At 45.1% G+C, this 18,419-nt stretch overlaps 1 protein-coding gene across 1 annotated transcript in view; it reads right to left on the minus strand.

Moving 5' to 3' along the window:
- Positions 1 to 254: 254 nt before the first annotated feature.
- mrpl23 (mitochondrial ribosomal protein L23) overlaps positions 255 to 18,419 on the minus strand; it is a 33,633-nt gene continuing 15,468 nt past the window's right edge. The window contains exon 5 of the mRNA XM_037107493.1: positions 255 to 1,234. Within this exon, the coding sequence (XP_036963388.1) occupies positions 1,070 to 1,234 (165 nt within the window). The 3' untranslated portion in view covers positions 255 to 1,069. The remainder of the gene's footprint in view (positions 1,235 to 18,419) is intronic.

An 18,419-nucleotide genomic window follows, 5' to 3' on the forward strand; every position in this document is an offset into this window, starting at 1 on the left:
TCTCAGCATAATGGAGGGTCTGAGCAAGCCCAGGAGAGGTCCCTCCCCTTTATGGGCCTTATTACCGTAAGAGAGCTCAGTCCTCTGGTGGCCCGATTCAAACACAGATCATTACTTTGTCAAAACAGCTACCAGACCACGCTGGCGCGCGAGAGGGCCAGCTTGTGTGGTGAACAACGTCTCGAAGTGCCAGCTGTTGAGCGCAGCAGCCGTGGGAGATGAGGCGAGGAGAACACAAGAAAAAGTCGGCAGAGCACTTTTGGACAAGTGACCGTTTATTAGTCCTTCTTCCAGCAGCACTTACAATTAGACAGATTCACTGGCAAGTCCCGCGCGCTAGGCAATCACACACAAACACAAACACTGGGTAAAATCCTCTCTCAAGAGTTATGGCAAGAGGTGCTACCACAAAATAATAAAAACACTCCAGCAAATTCCATATCGTTGCTTTGCTGAAACAACATCTCAATTGTTGTTTACCTAAAGTGGTCAATTAATCTGAGGCAAACTCATAAAAGGGGATGTGGGTCGTCCAGGTGGTCTGATCCAGCTGGCTGAGTGTCAGGGCTACTAGGGATACCACAATATACCACTCCTCAGCGTGGTCAAACGAAGAGGAGTGTGGGAGACGGTCATTAGAGGAGGAAACGAAGCTCCTAAGGAAAGAGGAGGTGCTGAGGAAGAGGAGGAGGAGGAGGAACAGGAGACGGAGGTGGAATAGAACGAGTGGGAGGGGGAAGAAGTGGAGGTCATCCGAGGTGATGGAGATTCTGTGCGGTGGGCTGGTTTCATGAAAGATGGAGTCGGGCCACTCTCCTCCTCCTCCTGTGATTCTGTTCTGGCTCCAGTTACTGGACTCAAGCCTCGCAAACACACTCTCTCTCTCTCTCTCTCTCACACACACACCAAACACATGTCTCCAGTCTCTCTCACACACATGCTCATTCTTCTTTACTACACAGAAATAGAAGTGACATCACAACAGTCGCGTCGTAAATCAATACATGTTCCCAATGAAACACCCACGCACACACATAACGAGCACAGAGTTCCCGGTCAGTGGGCTGTCTCACAGTCCGAACCACTCCGTGACCCCTCCTCTCCTGGGGTCAGGTTTCTGCTTCTGCTTCTCGTCCTCCATGAACTTCTCCTGCATCTCTTCCACGGAGCCCTCCGCCGCTGTCCGATCCTTTTCCGGGAAGATGTCTGGGAAGGTGAATGTCTGGCCCTGTGCCTGGGGGTGCGATGGAAAAAAAAAGACAAAGATTAGCAAAAAAAAATAAGCCAATTGTTCCTGCTCAAGAATAACAGAAATTCTTAGTAACTTTTCCACTAGAAAATCATTTTCAGAAAGTAATTTATTTTTTGCTTCAGCAACAACATTATTCTTTTTTCCTTGCAGAGAGACCAGAAGTGAGATAGTGATTTGGAATTCAGGACACCCTTTCTGCCTCTTTACTCCTCTTCCAGTTACACAAACGCCCTCTTTCTCTCTGGCATTCAATTTCTCCAACTCGCTCCCACATTTAATCTCTCATCTCTCTCCATTTCTCTGGTCTTGATTTATTCAGAGGGAAAGGATGGTATCCATTATTTATTCCATACCAACCCATCTCTGGCCATGGCTAATGCATCACACATCACTGGCCCAACAGTAGTCTGTGTCAGGCCCACCGTAGAGTACAGTACAGCACACACACACACACACACACACACACACACACACACACACACACACACACATGCATGCTTGCACGCCCACGCACAAAAAAATAACAGGTCAGTGGGTGCAGGCATGCACACATATCCATAGCCGATCCCTCTCAGCCTCGCCCGTGGACACCTGGCAACAAGAATGCACTGTTATCAGTCTCAACTGGATCACTGCTGTCCTTAAACGACTCAACTTCACACAAAAGATCAGAACTGAAGATGAAACTGCACCAACAAGTGTTTTGATTTTGGACAAACTGCTGATCCTGACACAAGATGAAGAAGTGATAAATGATCGATGATGTTTTTCATTTTAAAAAAAAGAAAAGAAAAAAAAAAAAACAGCTTCCGCTTCATAATAACAAAGACTCAAACCATTATGTAACTCATAACCTATTTCATACAGAGGCCAGACACTATAAACTGAATTGCCTCCATAACAATTGTCCATCAACTATTCTGTTTAAATATGTGAAATATTTTGTTTGGGGTCAGTGTGTAGGCGTTAAGGAATGGTCTGGCTCTGATGTGAACGTTACTTTGTCTGCCTCCAACCCCCAAAATACCAAGAGAAACATGCATATAATTACCACATAGCATGGTTTAATTCCCAAAGGGGGGAGACAACATGAACCTCGCTCAGCCAAAGATGCAGAATGGAGCTGGCCGAGATAACACACAGCAGGAGTGTCGGGTGTCGGTACTGGATGTTGAGACTCGGCGCTGCAAAATGTGGGCGCTCAGGTGCATGTATGTGGTGTTTGGTCTTTTTGCTGGTTAAGTTAAGAACCAGGTAGGAACGTGAGAACATCCATACGTGACAAAATTAAAGACAATATAAATGAGTTATTTACTTCAGCTTGTAAAAACAGTGGCTGGCTGGTAAGAGCTTTATCGCGCGCGTAAGTTATGACACGTCAACATTATTTCACAATTTCTGTTTAACAGTGTTTAAAAAGCAAACAGAGTTTTATAGCAGCAGATTGGTTTTTAACTGTGCAGTTTTATGTCCCCATGAATCCTAAATGTGTTGCATGGGCCGACTGTTAATAGCATCTGAAAGGTTCAGCTTGTAATATACTTTTGATTTGCACTATCACTACTGATTATTGTATTATCAATTAATCTGCAAATGACGCACATGAAAGCAGACAATCGTCACATTTCAAGAGCTGGAATCAGCCTCTTTCTTTCTATTTATTGAAGAGAATGTCATCAATCTTCCACCAGTATTTCTAATTTAGCATCTAATCATAAAGCTAAAATGAAAATCAAGACACCCCGCTGGCGAGATACATTTTACCCTACAAAGATTCGTTGAAGTAATCGCACTGACGTGTTTGTGTATGTATACTGCCGTCAAGTCTGACATGTCCAATCTGACAGTGCTGACAGGACCAGGCACCTAGCAACAAGCAAAACACAACTATTATGGAAACTACTATTATGGTATGATACTTTACACAGACTTGAATTCATGTTACTCTCTAAAACCTGGCCATTTGAGTCTAAACTCTCTGATACCAGCTTTGAGGAGCAGCTACAGCAAAACATGCACAACCTTCAATCACCAGAAAAGCAACCCTGTTCTTGTGTTCTTGTCTTGTGGCAACGCCTGTATTGCAAACTAAACAAGGTTTTCTAGTGAGCGTAGTGATGCAGGAGGAGAGACAAGAGTGCCAGACCCAGGCAGGAGCAGAGAGCTGCCAAACACTAGGGAGGAACCTGGAAACCGGTGGCCATGCCAAGACTAATGGTGTCTCTCTGCATTCGCACACGCTGCCGTCGAGGAACGCAGCATCCAGGACACAAACGCTGGACCAGGCCGAGGCAAGTTTGATGCAGGAGTAAGAGGTGGAGGAGGAGGAGAAGCAGGCATGGGGGTAGATGATGTGAGGAAGTGACTGGGTTAGGAGGAAGAGGAAAGCAGGGGTGACGGAGGAAAGGGTCTACCACAGCGCTGTAAACATCAGACCCGGCAACGGGATGAACAACGAAGCAGTGAGCCAAACAAGACTTCATCCGACTTGAACTAAACGTTGTCGCATGACAATTCCCTGTTAGACGGCGCAGCGCTGGACACCTTGTATATACACATGGCGAAGATTAATACCGACCTCAGAGAGTGCGATTCACAAAAACAACAAAGCCCTGAGATTGAAATCAACAAAGCTCTGAGACTCGTTAAACACGTCTTATTGTTGGCAGGAGGCCGCACCCTGTGCGTGTGTGTGTGTGTGTGTGTGTGTGAACGCGTGTGTCAAGCGTCTGCTGGACACATTTCCGCAGTGAGAGAAAGTGCTGGCAGCGAGCATTCATAGTTTTGTCTGAAATATATACATCGCAACACAGCAGAGGCCGAGCCCACGTCCCCACGGCTTCTATTTGCTCCGAGCCAAAACGAACTTTTCTGTTGTCTGTCTGCTTGTGTATTTGTGTGTGCGTGTGTGTGCACGTGTGTGTATGAGTGCGTACAGAGTGATTTATGGAGAAGACCGCTGCCTGGCCAAAAGGGACTAAAGTGGAGAGAGACAGTCAGGCATTATGTGCCTACAACGCTTCCTAGACGACAGATTGAATGCGTGAATATTTTCCCTCGCCTTGCCATCATCTTCACCACGCTCCCAATTGAATCAAGCTGCCATCCAGGAATACTGGAACGAGGCCTCCTGTGCTAGCGATGTAAACATACTCTTCTTACGCACATGAACAACCCATTACACCCACAGTTTCCCTCTCAATGGGAAAAGAAGGAGAAACACTGGGGTTGTCATTGACTCACGACCAACCCGTCTCACTTTCCCCATCTGTGTGCATGTGTATGTTTCCTAATTAAGATCTAATTCACTGTCTTGTTCAGTTCCAAAACATGTGCATTTATTAGAGGTGTGGAAATTTCTCGATTATTAGATGCATCACAACGTGGATATTGAAGATTCTGCATCGATGCAGAGACAGAGCATGATCGAGAGTCCACAGCGCACGTTTAATGTTGATTGTTTGACCTCGGCTGGACAATAAAGTTAATGTCAGAGGTATGTTGGAGGGAGACAGAGATCATCTGCATGTGATAAATAAAACCTCACCTTGTAATTTTTAAAAATCGTACATCTCTGGGCACATGTTGGCTTTTATGACCTTGCTGGGAAGCACGAACTGGACGAGACCCGATAGAATTACTAATCACGTTAGCCATTTTCACCTGAAGCTAACGTCCGCAACCATAAATAATAACCGTTACAGCGAGCCCAGCTAGTCAGCCAAGATCTGAGGAGGCGCTGTCAACTTCGCCGTCCAACTCTGTGAGAGGTAAGCCCATAAATGCCTCATCTTAAAGCTGCCATGTGAAAACAATATGCACAGCGAAGATTCACAACTCAAATTCAGGTTCCACTGTGTTTTAACTGTTTAACTAGGGAGTAGGGACAACATTCAGTGTCCTCATATTGTTTTCACAGCGGTTACATTCATAAAAGTTGCTGAAAGCCTCCAGGACACAAATGTGCCTCTGTGACAAAGTCATACACAAACCTTAGTAATCCCATTTGCAGCCCCAGAGGGATGGAAGGAAAGACGAGAGTGAAAAGAGAGAAGACCAGGCAGGGGATGGAAAGAGAGACACAAAGGACAACTGTATTCTATCTGATTGACCTTTGCTTCTGATCTGTGACAAACTGAGCATGCAGTCATAACTCAAAAACAGCCGCAAGGGGAGGGGGGGGGGGGCAGAGAAAAGTCCTGGTGTGTGTTTGTCTGTGTAATAATTTCCCCTTAAGAGCAGGAAAAAAAATAGGAATATGTTGAAAGAACGGACAAATGTGTGTCCAGTGAGCCTGGAATGCACGTGAAATCAATACAGGGAGAAATGTGAAGGGGTCGACTCGTTTATTATTCATAAGCTTGAGATTTAAGTATGAAATATAAAAGCCATAGTTGTTCTGGCTTGATGTGTCAAAATGTCTTTGATGAAAACAGGAAGGTGCTCGGCGCTTGAATAGAACATTATGGCACAGTCGGCAACCGAGGACACAAAAGGCTGATTCAACCTGCTGCCCTGAGAGTTAAAACATACGGGACACGACCGGACTGGAACTGGACCAGGACCAGCTGCAGGACCAGCAATGTGACAGATGAGATACACATCAGCGTTTAAATGCCACTGAATGGGCTGCACAGTAAGCGCAGAGTAAGAACTATGTTACAAATCCAGAAATAAAACACAAAAGGAGGCTTTCAAAGATGATTACTCAACCCCATTGTAGTAGGTTTGATTTCATTTTCCAATATCCTCGATCCGCAGAATAGCCTTAATGGTATCAGGTTTTATGTCCTCTGGAATGAAAGAAGTTTGGAGCAACATTTTATTACTTTGAAGACTGTTTAACAGCTGTAAAACTACTCTCGGGGTCAAACGGCGACTTCCATTCAGATAATCTGGACAACTTAAGAATTGAATCCATCAGAAAAAGGCATTGTAACCACGCTTTTACTACCCGAGATCAGCCTTTAGTTTGTGTTCTCCTAAAACCTTGAGCACCTAGAGTTACTGTGGCGCTAAATAAGATGTGACTGAGGGGGTGGGGGCCAAGTACACTGACTTCTTGGATGACCACACTTAACCGAATTAAAGAACAGAGGAGCTTCTCAATGTGGTCACGGAGACTGAAAAGGCTTTAAGTGGTCTTAAAATGTGAAACTGAACCATTCACACTGGCCCTCAGAGACCGTTGGACAAACTACATATTCCCTTTTTTTTATTATTATTTGATGAGGAACAATCCAGAAGGCCTTGGATGATAGAGCCATTCACAAAGCAGTCCCCCCCCCCCCCCCAAAAAAAAATCAACCAGATGTTGGCGGTTGCCGTTCGAGTACGGTCAGATCTGAGCCGCACGCTGAAACGGAGAGGTGTTGACGACGCGATGGGAAATCTCAAGAGGCTGTGGCTCATGCGGCTGCGGTGGCACTGTGGTGGGGTAAACTGTGGCAAAGCTCAGAGACATCTTGAGTTCTGGTGGGGTGTGTGTGTGTGTGTGTGTGTGTGTGTGTGTGTGTGTGTGTGTGTGTGTGTGTGGGAGAGAGAGACAGAGAGGTGTTCACATTGTGGTAGAATCTATTTTGACCGCACGGTAGGAGAGCCTGGCAGACTACAGAAGGAGAGACCACAGTGATGAGGTTACCAGAATTAGAGCTGAGGGCAACCCCCTGTTGAGTATATGGGATAAATGTGTGTGTGAGTGTGTGTGTTTGCGTGTGTGTACGTGTGTGTGTGTGTGTAAACCCTGTTTATTAGGGGAAACAGTGAACGAGCAGGCACAATGCTCGTTTTCAACAACACGTGCAGACACACACATCAACACCTGAAGTCGTGAGAGCCGCCATGTCTTGCTGTCGGTCAGAACCAGCTTCACTTGAAAACCAGCTGAGGGAGGTTATACGTGCCTTGCTCAACAGCAACTCAGCTCAGAGGGAAGAGCATTTACTACACTTTCCAAAACGGGGGTCAGTAGCCTCACTGTGGATGTGATCACACCTTTTTTTTTTTCCCTTTGGTCTCAAACACCAAACCAAACTTTGTTTTGCATTTTTTCTTCTCAGTTCATTTAAGTTCACACTGGCCAATTGCAAGTGATCCGGGGCTTGTAAACGAAAGTCAGATGGACTCACAAGTAGCTTGTTTATTGGACAGGGTTTTGGCAACCTGTTATCCTGTAAGATTACAGATTTTGGCAGCCAAAGAGCATGAGAGTAAAAAAACAAATCTGATTCCAGTTCCTTTAGGTTTACTGAGGAAGTACTGAGGACATGCCTGCACTTTTTGACATAATTTAGCATCTCTGGTCTACATAACAGATAAGAAGCACAAAGCTGACTGCAGTGATCTTTATAGGCTGTGGTTTGCCCTTGGTTCATTTTGTTATGCTACACTTCCAGAGCATAAGTTACTGCTGACTATCCGATGTCAACATCCGTCTCACTGTACTCATAAAAATCATATGAAAAAAAAAATGACCAAACAAAGGACAACATGTTTATGAGAATGTTTTTGGGGCCGTTTCCTGGAGCTAGTTCAGATTACATTCTCAGTTTTTACAAATTGGACCCCCGTCGGCTGGGAAATGGACCCATCAGGTTTGCCTTGAATTATATTCTTCCCTGACTTAAACAAAAAACGGAGAACTCTGCAGTCGTCAGGGGTTTCAATCGGCTTCAGCTCCGGTCAGCACGATGGAAACCTGACACTGCTGGACACAATACTTTTCCCCACTTTTCTGGCACAATGCTGTGATGCATGTTGAAGTTAAAGGTGCATACTGTGCGTATCCATCCGTCTATGTTTAAGCCACTCTTGAACATCGTCCAATTGGCAATGAGAAAGACACTGAAGTTAAAGATATTCAAAAAGTGAAGTCTTCTGGATCCAGTCTGAAGACGTATAAGAAACGGCCAGCTGTGAGTCAAATCTGACTGACTAGTATCACTTTTATTTTTGTAAAACTGTCACGGCAACAATACATCTTAGGTCATATCGTCCACACTTTGAACTGGAGAATAATTCTTCATAGCTATTGACTTCCTCTGAAATTATACTGCTGTGATTATCCGCTTGTATTATTGTTATTAACACATTTGTGTTGCTCAAATTAAGGATTTCATCAAGATGTATCTTAAATCTAACAAACGACTTCCAGAGTTCAAGCGTATTTACATATGGGAAAACACTGCGATGATGACTTTAACCATATCAATCGGCCTTGTTCTCATACATGTAAAGTAGTGTTCGTATTATATTACAATGGTGCAGCGTTATGCAATACATCCATGGTTTGAGTTTATTTTCATGTATATTAATAAACCCAGAGTATCGACTCCCCCTCTGAAATGCTGAAAAAGACGAAACTTTGGTTTGCACTAAAGTATTTAGTAGTATTTAAGTGCCCTAAAAAAAGCCACGGACTTACAGTGGCTATCCGTCCAAACATGCTCGGTGTGAACACACTCCAACTGTTGATCTTCTCCATCCATCCACCCGTCCATCTCTACCCCACAGAGAATCCTGTGCCCATACTGTTGACCTCTGCTCTTCAGTTTCACAGCCTGGTATTGTATTATGTCTACGTGTTTTTCTTCCCTCATCTGCAATCACAGAAAGAAACAGTAAAAGAAAACTGGGAGAGGCAGGAAGGACGATGGAAGAGGGCAGAAGGGGAGAAGAGATGTAGCCTGAAGATTGTAAACAGCTCTTGCTGCCAGGCCCCTGGGTGGGCCACACATTCACTCTCACTTTATCTTATTGACACACAAACACATGCACACATGCACACGCACAAACACACACATAATACTCTGCCCCTCTGTCCAGACCTCCTGGTACAAACCATTCCAGGAACAGAGAAGCGAGAGACAGACGTGGAGATAGAGTGAGGAGAAGGGAGGGGGAAGGAGTAACGAAAGTCAATATCTAAACATGAACAAAACTGAACTGCTGTTTTCTCAGGAAACACGGTGAGGTGAGAATGATTCAGTAGAAAGGTACTTTTGAGGAGATGGAAATCAAACTAATCTCCATTACATTTGGTCTTTGTTCACCGAGGTAAAAACAGAGTCAGGTGAAGATGTCAAACTGTTGAGAGGACATGAGAGCCTCAAGGGCACGTAGACAAAAACAGCTGAGAGGAAAAGGCAGAGTGAAAACTTCTCCCTCTGCAAAGACAGATTTAGTGGCAGTGAGAGTAGACCGCTAACCAATAGCATCCTGCTGCGGGTTGGTTCGGGGTCATGACCCTGGCCCTCCCTCCAATTACAATGACATCTCCTCCACAGCCCGGCAACAGCCGAATAACTTGGTCAGCTTTGGCTTGCAGCAGCGTATATTTGTGTGCATCTCCATGTCATTCATATTAATGGTTGTTACAAAACGATGGTTCCCATGACGGAGACGAACCGTGTTTTTGGACCATGTTTACAGACAATGTTTGGTGAACACGGATGTATACCTGCACACGGAAATCCAAACTGCTTTCCGCATAAAACTACTTGTTTACTCCGTCTTCAAATGCTGGCAAAGCAATCACCTACTCACCGCAGAAACGCAGCTATTTTTATACTTTTCTGGACTGCCATGTCATCAGATTCTGAACACGGTGTCAACCAGGGCAGGCCATTCTGCTCCAAGATCATTTATTAGTTTGTCCACGTAGGAATATCCTAATCACTACAACTTCATCATCATCCAATTGTCATTATTTTTCTTTGTATCAATCAGCCTTTTCATGGCTTTATTCAGACGTTACATCTGAAGAGTACCAGGATGAGGGAGGGGATTACACGCTGCAAAGGGCCACAGGTCAGATTCGAACCCAGGGCTGCTGTAGTGTGTTGTGTTTTTGCAGCGCACTGGTATTTGGTATTACCCAGAACCTTATCTGAGTACCGAGACTATTTCAGATTTGTTGTTGGCAGTCAGAGAAAGTTGGCCTGCAGCGTCAGTGCACGCTTTAATACCTGGAATGGAAGATGATAATTCATATGCACATTTTAATGAAAGATATGAAGAATAAAGCAATTCTTAATGTGGTCACACAGTGATAAAAAAAAGATGGGTGTAGACTCATATTGTGTGGTATCCCTGGCCTACGTGTGCACATGCTGAGTGGCACAAAGAGCAGGAATCAGGCAGGTGTTTCGGGGGGCAGGGGGGCTGCTCGGTGTCAACTGAGAGTACTTTAAGAGACCCTCTGACACACCAGTGCAGGGCCTCCAGTGATACATACGCAAATACTTCTGCCCAGAGACAAACAGGGGGTGTGAGGGAGAAAGTGTGCACGTGTGTGTGTGCGTGGTAGTTTTCATGTCTGGGCATGTCCGCTCTCAGCCTGCTACTGGAGACATTGAACCCTGGTAACAGAGCTCTCAGGAAAAGATCATCACCATCTAAGTACACACTCAGCCACCCACAAAGACGTTTACATCCATCTGGTCACGAACTGGTCAACGACAACAACAACAATAACACTGACGGCAACAGCCAAGAATAACACAATCATATCTGTCCATATTAGCAATAATGGGTAACAAACGGTGAGTCATATGGCTTTTCGTCGCCCATCCAACCCCTGGGCCCTAAAGCCAAATCACACCTAAACCTTGGCTGTCTCAGCTATCCACCCCCATATCACATATACACACACACACACACACACACACACACACACACACACAGCTGTTCACTGTCATTATCCCCTTCATCTATGTCATTCACCCCCCCCACAACCCCCACGATGTACCCCATTTCTCTCCCCAACGCATGTAAACAACCCTCACGTACCCTCCCCCCCAATCTTAAGCATCCCTTCTATCTACCCCGCCCCCTCTTGGCCAGACCCAACAATCTAGGCTACCAAACACACACACACAGTGAGTGTTAGACCCTTCCTCAAAAACACACACACACACACACACACACACACACACACACAAGCTCACCCCTACATGCACATGCAACATAAACATCCAGGCAATGCCCCTGCCCCCTTCCCAACTCTGAGGAATGCGGGGACCAGCTGTTGGAGAAAATAAAAAACGAGGAAGCATACCAAAACAGGAAATGCATCAGCAGGGGCCTATCAGAGGGCTTTATCAGGCCAGTGGCAGCCCCGCTGAGAACCTGGGTGGCGCCATATGCTGATTGGCTGATCAAAGTGGCAGCTGTGTCATTACAGGTCAGGAGGTCAGGGGTAATCAAGAAAGGTTACGAGCATGCGCACTCGTACACGTGTGTGTTGCCATGGCTATCTAAATGAGGGGAACTTAGAGGAAATGTGGGAGGAAATGCACAGAGAGATAAAGTAGGAATCAATCGCAAACGACAAAAGGAAAGATGGAGAGAGAGATCCAGAGAGAAAGAAAGAAAGAAAGAGATCTACAAATCTAAATATGTATTCAAACAAATGAACTGTGTACATGACAGTTACTCTCTGTCCCGTTGTGCTTCTGAGACATCTGTCCCACTTGTCTCTCTTCTGCTTCTCTTGATAAAAAAAAAAATTCAACAGTAAACATCTGCCATGGCCACACATCAGCAGCACAGTCACGTCATTAAAGGTCGTATCACCGGAACTGAACTGGACGTTAAGAGCGAAATGTGTGAGAAAAGAAACAGAGAGCTTCGACAGAAGCCATTCAAAAAAAGGTTCGCGTGTGAGAATCCAAACCGGATGGTTAAGACCCTGCTCGGTTCTCTATAATTCATGTTCTCTCTCCACTGAGCTCTTATGAAACCTACACGTACACACATACACTCGCACACAGCCACACACACACACACACACACACACAGGATTTTACTTCAGAGTGAATTTTCCAAATCAGGAGACACATAGAAAGATGGTGGGGGCCTTTCAGCGAAGCTTGATTGCCAGGAAAAGCTTCTGCTTTTATTAGGCTCACCACCAGCATACTCACACGTGTGTGCACACACATACAGTTTATACGTACACACACTAATTAGTGTATCAGGACTTTCTTTCCTTCCGACGATTTATTCGCCTAGAATGCTGACAGACACATTTAAGAAGTGGAAGAGGGGCTGCATGACTCTGGATGAAAGGAGAATCATGAGCTTTTCCCTTTGAACTGATGCTACAGTTTTCTCTTCCTAAATCTAGTAAATCATTTGATAAAAATGTTGCATCTGTAATGTCACGTGCCTGTAGGAGCTCAGTAAACATGATGATGTCATGGTTATTATGGACTAAATAAGGCTTTCTGTTACATCTGGCCTGGAGAACTTTATCATATTTTGACTGTCATCATCGTTTGTCTTCCTGTAAGACAGTAAATCTAAAAACAGATACGAGTACAAGTACTGAAAGATGTTTGTCGAAAGTCAGCTTTGTTTGCTTTGTTAGACAATAGCTGTGATTTCTTAAAAAAATATATATTAATATGCAAAGAAAATGGGTAAAGAAAAGACAAAAGAAATGAACTAATTGATCATTTTCTTATTTCTTAAAGGATAAGTTTGGGAGTTTTGTAGTCCATAAAAAACTTCTGGAACTTCACAGCAACACAGCGTTGCAGCATTCTCCAAAATGACTGAGGTAGATGGACTCAATTTCAGATTTCAGCATTTTTTCAGAGACTTGGATCAGGCTGGACAGACTGTATGGAGCTATTTTTATGTGTTTTTCTATGGCGTCATTGTTAGATTTTAAAACAAGTCACCTTCTACTTCAGTTGTTCAGGAGAATACTGCAACGCCGTTCTGCTGTGAAGCTCCAGAAATGTCGTGTGGACGAGGAAATGTCACTCGATTTTCCATCGGAACGAGGGTGAGAAGATAATGACTGTTTATTTTGGGTGGCCTTATCCTTTAAAGCTTCTGGTAGGATGCTCTGATATATAGTAGTAAAACACAATAAGGGGATGCCCTTTTTGCTGTGAAAAGTAGAGTTTCAAATTTCACAGATGGCTGCATTGTCTACTCCCCTTATCTTCACTGGTGTGCTTGCTTGGAATTACATTGAGAAATACAGTGTTTCCTGTACTCTGGGCTACTGGAAAGCAGCCTTGCATACAGCAGAGAAACACTAGCGGTATGAACTGAACGGCGATTATGATTCTGATGTGTCATCCAGCTCTATGTGGAGGAGAAAAGTGAGACAGACAGAGGAGAAGAGAGCACACAGGGAGAAAAGTGGCAGAAGTTAAAAATGTTAATTGGCGTGATAAGCAAGGGTGAGGCAGCACAGGGAAGGGAAGGAAGCAGAGCAGCACACAGACAGACGAGGCTGTGCGAGGAAAGCCTGTGTTTGCGTGACAAGGTGGAAAGGAGGAAGAGGGAGGGAAGGAGAGTGGGAGCCATCATGATCCAAATAGTTGAAAATAATAAAATTCCACACAGATAAGCAAGATTTCCCCCTCTGTGCGACCGCCTGATTCAGCACCTCCAGCTCCAGAGAGCCGGGGCTCAGAGTGGAGAACAGGAATTGGAGGAGGGGAGGTGGAGGGAGGGAGAGCGGGTGGAGGGGGGGGATCATGGGGGGTTCGCAGCCCCCCATCCTGTACCCCTCTCCTCCTTCTCCTCCTCCTCCTCCTCCACCACCATCACCACCACCACCCTCTCTCAGACCAGCCAGATACACACAGTCACATAAATACACTGAACCCTAGAGGGTCTATTGTTAAGCAACAAGGAGTCAATAACAGATCGGAGGATGGGAGGCCGGGAGAGAAGCTGTGCAGCAAAACGTTGCCATCTAGTGTCAGTCAAACAGAGAGGGGAGAGCCAGACTTGGCCACAGCTTCCCTCTCATAATCACTCTCAATACAGCTGTTTCTTTCTCTCTCTCTCTCTCTCTCTCTCTCTCTCCCCTTTTCAGCTGTGTCACAACTCCTCCATGTTTGCCACTCAGTCTCTCCCTCTGTTTGTTTGTTTGTCTCTCCCTCTCTCCTCTTTAAACTGTGAGTGAGGCCTTCCCCGTGGATCGAGCGGGGGTGGAGAAAGCGACAGAAAGAAACACGGGAAATGAGCAATTTGAATGAAGCTGCCACTTATTCTACAACTGTTGGTCCAACCCCATATCTTGTTTTGTTCTGTGGTCGTCGGGTCGGGACATTGCTTCGGGGCAACGAGCAATGTGACTGGCGCAACTGGTTTGCTTCAACGCTGTCAGCGTCCGAGACCCCGGAGAGAAACCATGACAACCTTATTTACGGCTTTTTATGAAAAAAACCTGGCCAGCAGACGAACAATCATGAGCAGCTACTTGTGGCGTGTGAGAAAGATCACAGCTTTTAATACATGCAAACGTCCCAACATGACTAGAAGAACTGCTGAAGCAAAAAGACCGGACAAATGTTCCAGAGAGAAAACATTAATTTCAGGGCTCAAATTTGTTCACAGTGAGCAAGCAAATACAACCTTTGAACGCATAAAATACATGAATGAGACTTCTAGACAATATTAATGCAAAACACACTTAACATAAAATTTTAATGTTATGGAAATTATAATTGCATAAAACAAAAAAAAAGACAAAAAAATCTAAGATACGTGCAGATGAGGCTGTTCTGTCCTAGATCGTGACCGATAACATAAAAGGCATCGTCGTATTCATGTGTATTCTGTGTATACAAGAATAAGGGCCGATATATCAATATTGGATGTTTTTAACTCTCTAATATTGGTACTGGCCGGCTTTAGTGACTACTATCAGCACTGGTTAATGTGATAACAAAACTAGCGGCTCACTTCATGACAAATAGCGGCCGGCATCGTGACAACACCTTTGACCATCTGTCTGCCTGCTCTCCCTCCTACTGCAAAGTTTTCACTCATCATCTACTTTTACTCATTCGCCCTGACGCAGACGCTCCTCTGACTGTATGAAGTGAGCTTTTGTCTGCTGAATGGAGCTTGTGTGGGATTTGTGCAACCACACCCCACAAAAGGACAGACTTACAACAATGCGTACGGACTCCCGAGCAAGGCCAGATAACTCTTGATACACATGGACGTCTAATCTCTGTGTGATTTTATTAGGTGTACACAAAGTGTCAAACAACAGAGGATTTTTATGCTAAATGGTTGCAAGCATCTCACAGGTGCCTGGAGGTGCCATGCGGTGCCCAACACATAAAGAAAACAAACTCCCTCTCCTCCCTTCTGACCTCTGAAAACAACTCCAGGAAAATGTCTGAGATGCCTTTCTTTACACGGATACATAACAGGCTTTCGGGGAAATGATGGAGAACCTTTACTTAGAAGCTAAAAACTGGTCAATTACAAAATAAAGTTAGGAAAATGTTCCAAATGTAATTTGCTAAATGTTTTCCAAACTGTTCCCTTTAAAACTATTGAGGTTAAACCACAAGACTGCAAGAGAAATTAAATAAAATAAAAGTTATTTTTCAGAATCCTGTAAGAACTGTTAAAATACAGCATGTTGTCAAACAATCTGAGCAGCTGTAGACAATCTGCTGGGTGGAAATCATTACTTTTATAGCATGGATTTGACATTTACAGAACAATGTGGCACTAAACTCGATCATTCAGAAATGCTGAGACTGGTCAGGCATCCCATTCATATATTCACAGCGTCACCCTCCGGGAGCTTTCAACATGCACTCTGAGCACTCAGCCCACTGAAGTGCTGCGGCTGGCACCAGCCAGCAAAGCTCGCTTGCAAACTAGCTGCCACTCCAAAGAGAGAAAATAACTCCTCCCCTGACCAAAACTCACCACAGCCTTTTCATTTACATGCCAGGCAGAGAGTACTTTATCGTAAATGTTTGACTGACAATAATGTTGCCGAATGATGACTGAAAACATTCAAAACTGACTATAATTTCAGGACTGGAGTGCTTTCTCTTTTATTAAAAGCACCGAGTTGGATTTACAAAGGTTTCAAATGAAGGCAAGGTTTAACTGGAAATGGTGGCACAGTGCGCTTTAGCTGTGAGATGGGCCAAGAGAATTTAATGAGGGTAAACCACAGGGTCTGACATGCATTATGAACTTGATCGGCTGCAAAAGGGCCTTCTTTTCTACCGAGCACATTCAATCCAACTTTGAAAGACCATTTGCTGCAAAAAATACTGCAGGTTTTCCCGATAATAAAGGTGACGTGACCTGCCCGCACTTTCTTAGAAAACCAGAGGAAAATGTTATTACACAAAGATATACTGAACCACATGTGAAATCTAATTACACCTACTGTACATGAAGTAATGTCTACAACAGAGGTCAAGAAGTGCATTGCAGAGTTTTCCAACATCAGCCCTTTGCAGCATCAAATAGATGGAACAGTGTGAGCCGACTGCGAAAATGTGAAACAAGTGTTACCCCGAGCGTAGCGACTAGAGTTAGCTCTTTTACACTCAGCTAGTACTTCCTAGCGGTGCATGAAAGCAGTCTGACTTTATATACACCAGTTTAATGGACGTGCAGCCAGAACTAAAAGCAGTTTTTCATTTTCTACTGCTGTTTTTGTCGCCCCACCACCAGCACCGTACACACACGGCCTCTTCCCCCTCCCCCTGATCGCTTTGCCCCGTCTCTGGACCTCCCCGCTCTGGCATGACTCCATCATGCCCTTAGTCACCTCTCCTGTGTGAGCCCCTCACACACACATACACACTTTCCCACACACAGTGCACATTTCACACATGCAGACGTTATCTCCTCCCCCGTTACTGGGGTCCCCCCTAAGCCTGAGGAAAATGGCCGTCACGGAACCCCGCTAACGGGAGGCCTCCCCCCGACCACAAACCAGGAGTAAGGAATGAGAGAGAGGGAGCAAACGTATTACTGCTGCAATATTAGCTGATGGAGGGAGCAGGGGGAGAGAGAGATGGGGTAGAGGGAAGGATGAGGGTAGAATGGGGGGGACCGCGGTGTGAGCATCGACCCGCAGAACACTCTCCCACATGTGGAGTCAATTAGGAACAATCTTGTTTTCTACCCACCGCTGCAAAAGAAAGGAGGGTTTTCTGGGGCTCTGTGTGTGTGAGTGAGTGTGTGTGTGAGCGAGGTAGGAAAGGGAGTTGAGGGAGCATGTTTTTCTGAAAAACCTGAAAGAGGAATAGGCTGGCTATTCGGTTCTATATCAAGCCGTTTCAAGCACGAAGCCTGCTGCATCTCAGTCTTTCCGCCCCGCTGTTCACCATCAAATGAGCATGACTTCAGAAAACCACGACATGACTGCGACTACAGAGCGAATGACAGTCAAGGAAAAAACATCGGTCCTCTAGGGCTCCGCATGCATGAATGATGCAAACATGTCACCGTGTGTGTGCTGTTCCGCATCCTCACACCTATCATCGTCGTGTGCATCTGGTGAGACAGAAGCATCACTACTGACTCCGCTGGGAATTCCAGACGCACACAAAATCACAGGCCACTTCCTTGGTGTCAGACGAGAGGAAGTCTCCCCTTTTAAAAGATTCATGGCTGCTGCAAGTATGTATCCTCTTTCAAATTGTCGTGTTTAGACAATTTTCATTATTCATCCGTTTCAAGATTGATGGCTCCCAGTCGGTTGGGCGGCGCGGCGTAAACAAGCGTCTACACCGCTGCTGATTTATCTGGGCAAGATCAAAACGGCAGGCACAAAACAAAGGGCCCTTGCTTTTCACGTCTGCATCAAAGACGCATTAAAACACTGACTTTTTTTTTTTTTTGTAACTTTTTTTCGGGGGAGGTCTGTGTGATCTCAAAGAGGAACAGACTTCAAACACTGGCGAGAAGCACAGGGAACGGGCCTTCGTGACCCACGGCTCACCTCAAACACAGGTGTGAAGGCGACAGCCATGATGCAATGAGGGAGTCTGGGCTGACACACCAACGGCGGGAGCGTCACTTCAAACTACACACATGACTGCTCACATCCCATCCATGGCACAACACACACAGACACAAAAAGAAGAGCTACACCAGATGATAACCATATCTCAATATTTCCTGTAATAAGTCTGGCGTGCAATCAAAGACGACCTTTCACCTTCAAGCCCCGCAAGAACGCAGACTGCTGCTTTCTCCAGAGGGCAGCCAGAGTGTGTGAACCGCACAGGAGAGAGATGCAACGTAGAGCTGTGTGATTTGTGTTAGTCTAGTTATGTGTGTGCCTGAGAGGCTTCTCTCATGAGAACAGGGGAGAACATTTGAAATGGCAGATAAAGTTCGTTTCCTTTTTTTTTTTTTT

The sequence above is a fragment of the Acanthopagrus latus genome, chromosome 8 (genome assembly GCF_904848185.1).
Source record: "Acanthopagrus latus isolate v.2019 chromosome 8, fAcaLat1.1, whole genome shotgun sequence".
Taxonomy (NCBI): Eukaryota; Metazoa; Chordata; class Actinopteri; order Spariformes; family Sparidae; genus Acanthopagrus; species Acanthopagrus latus.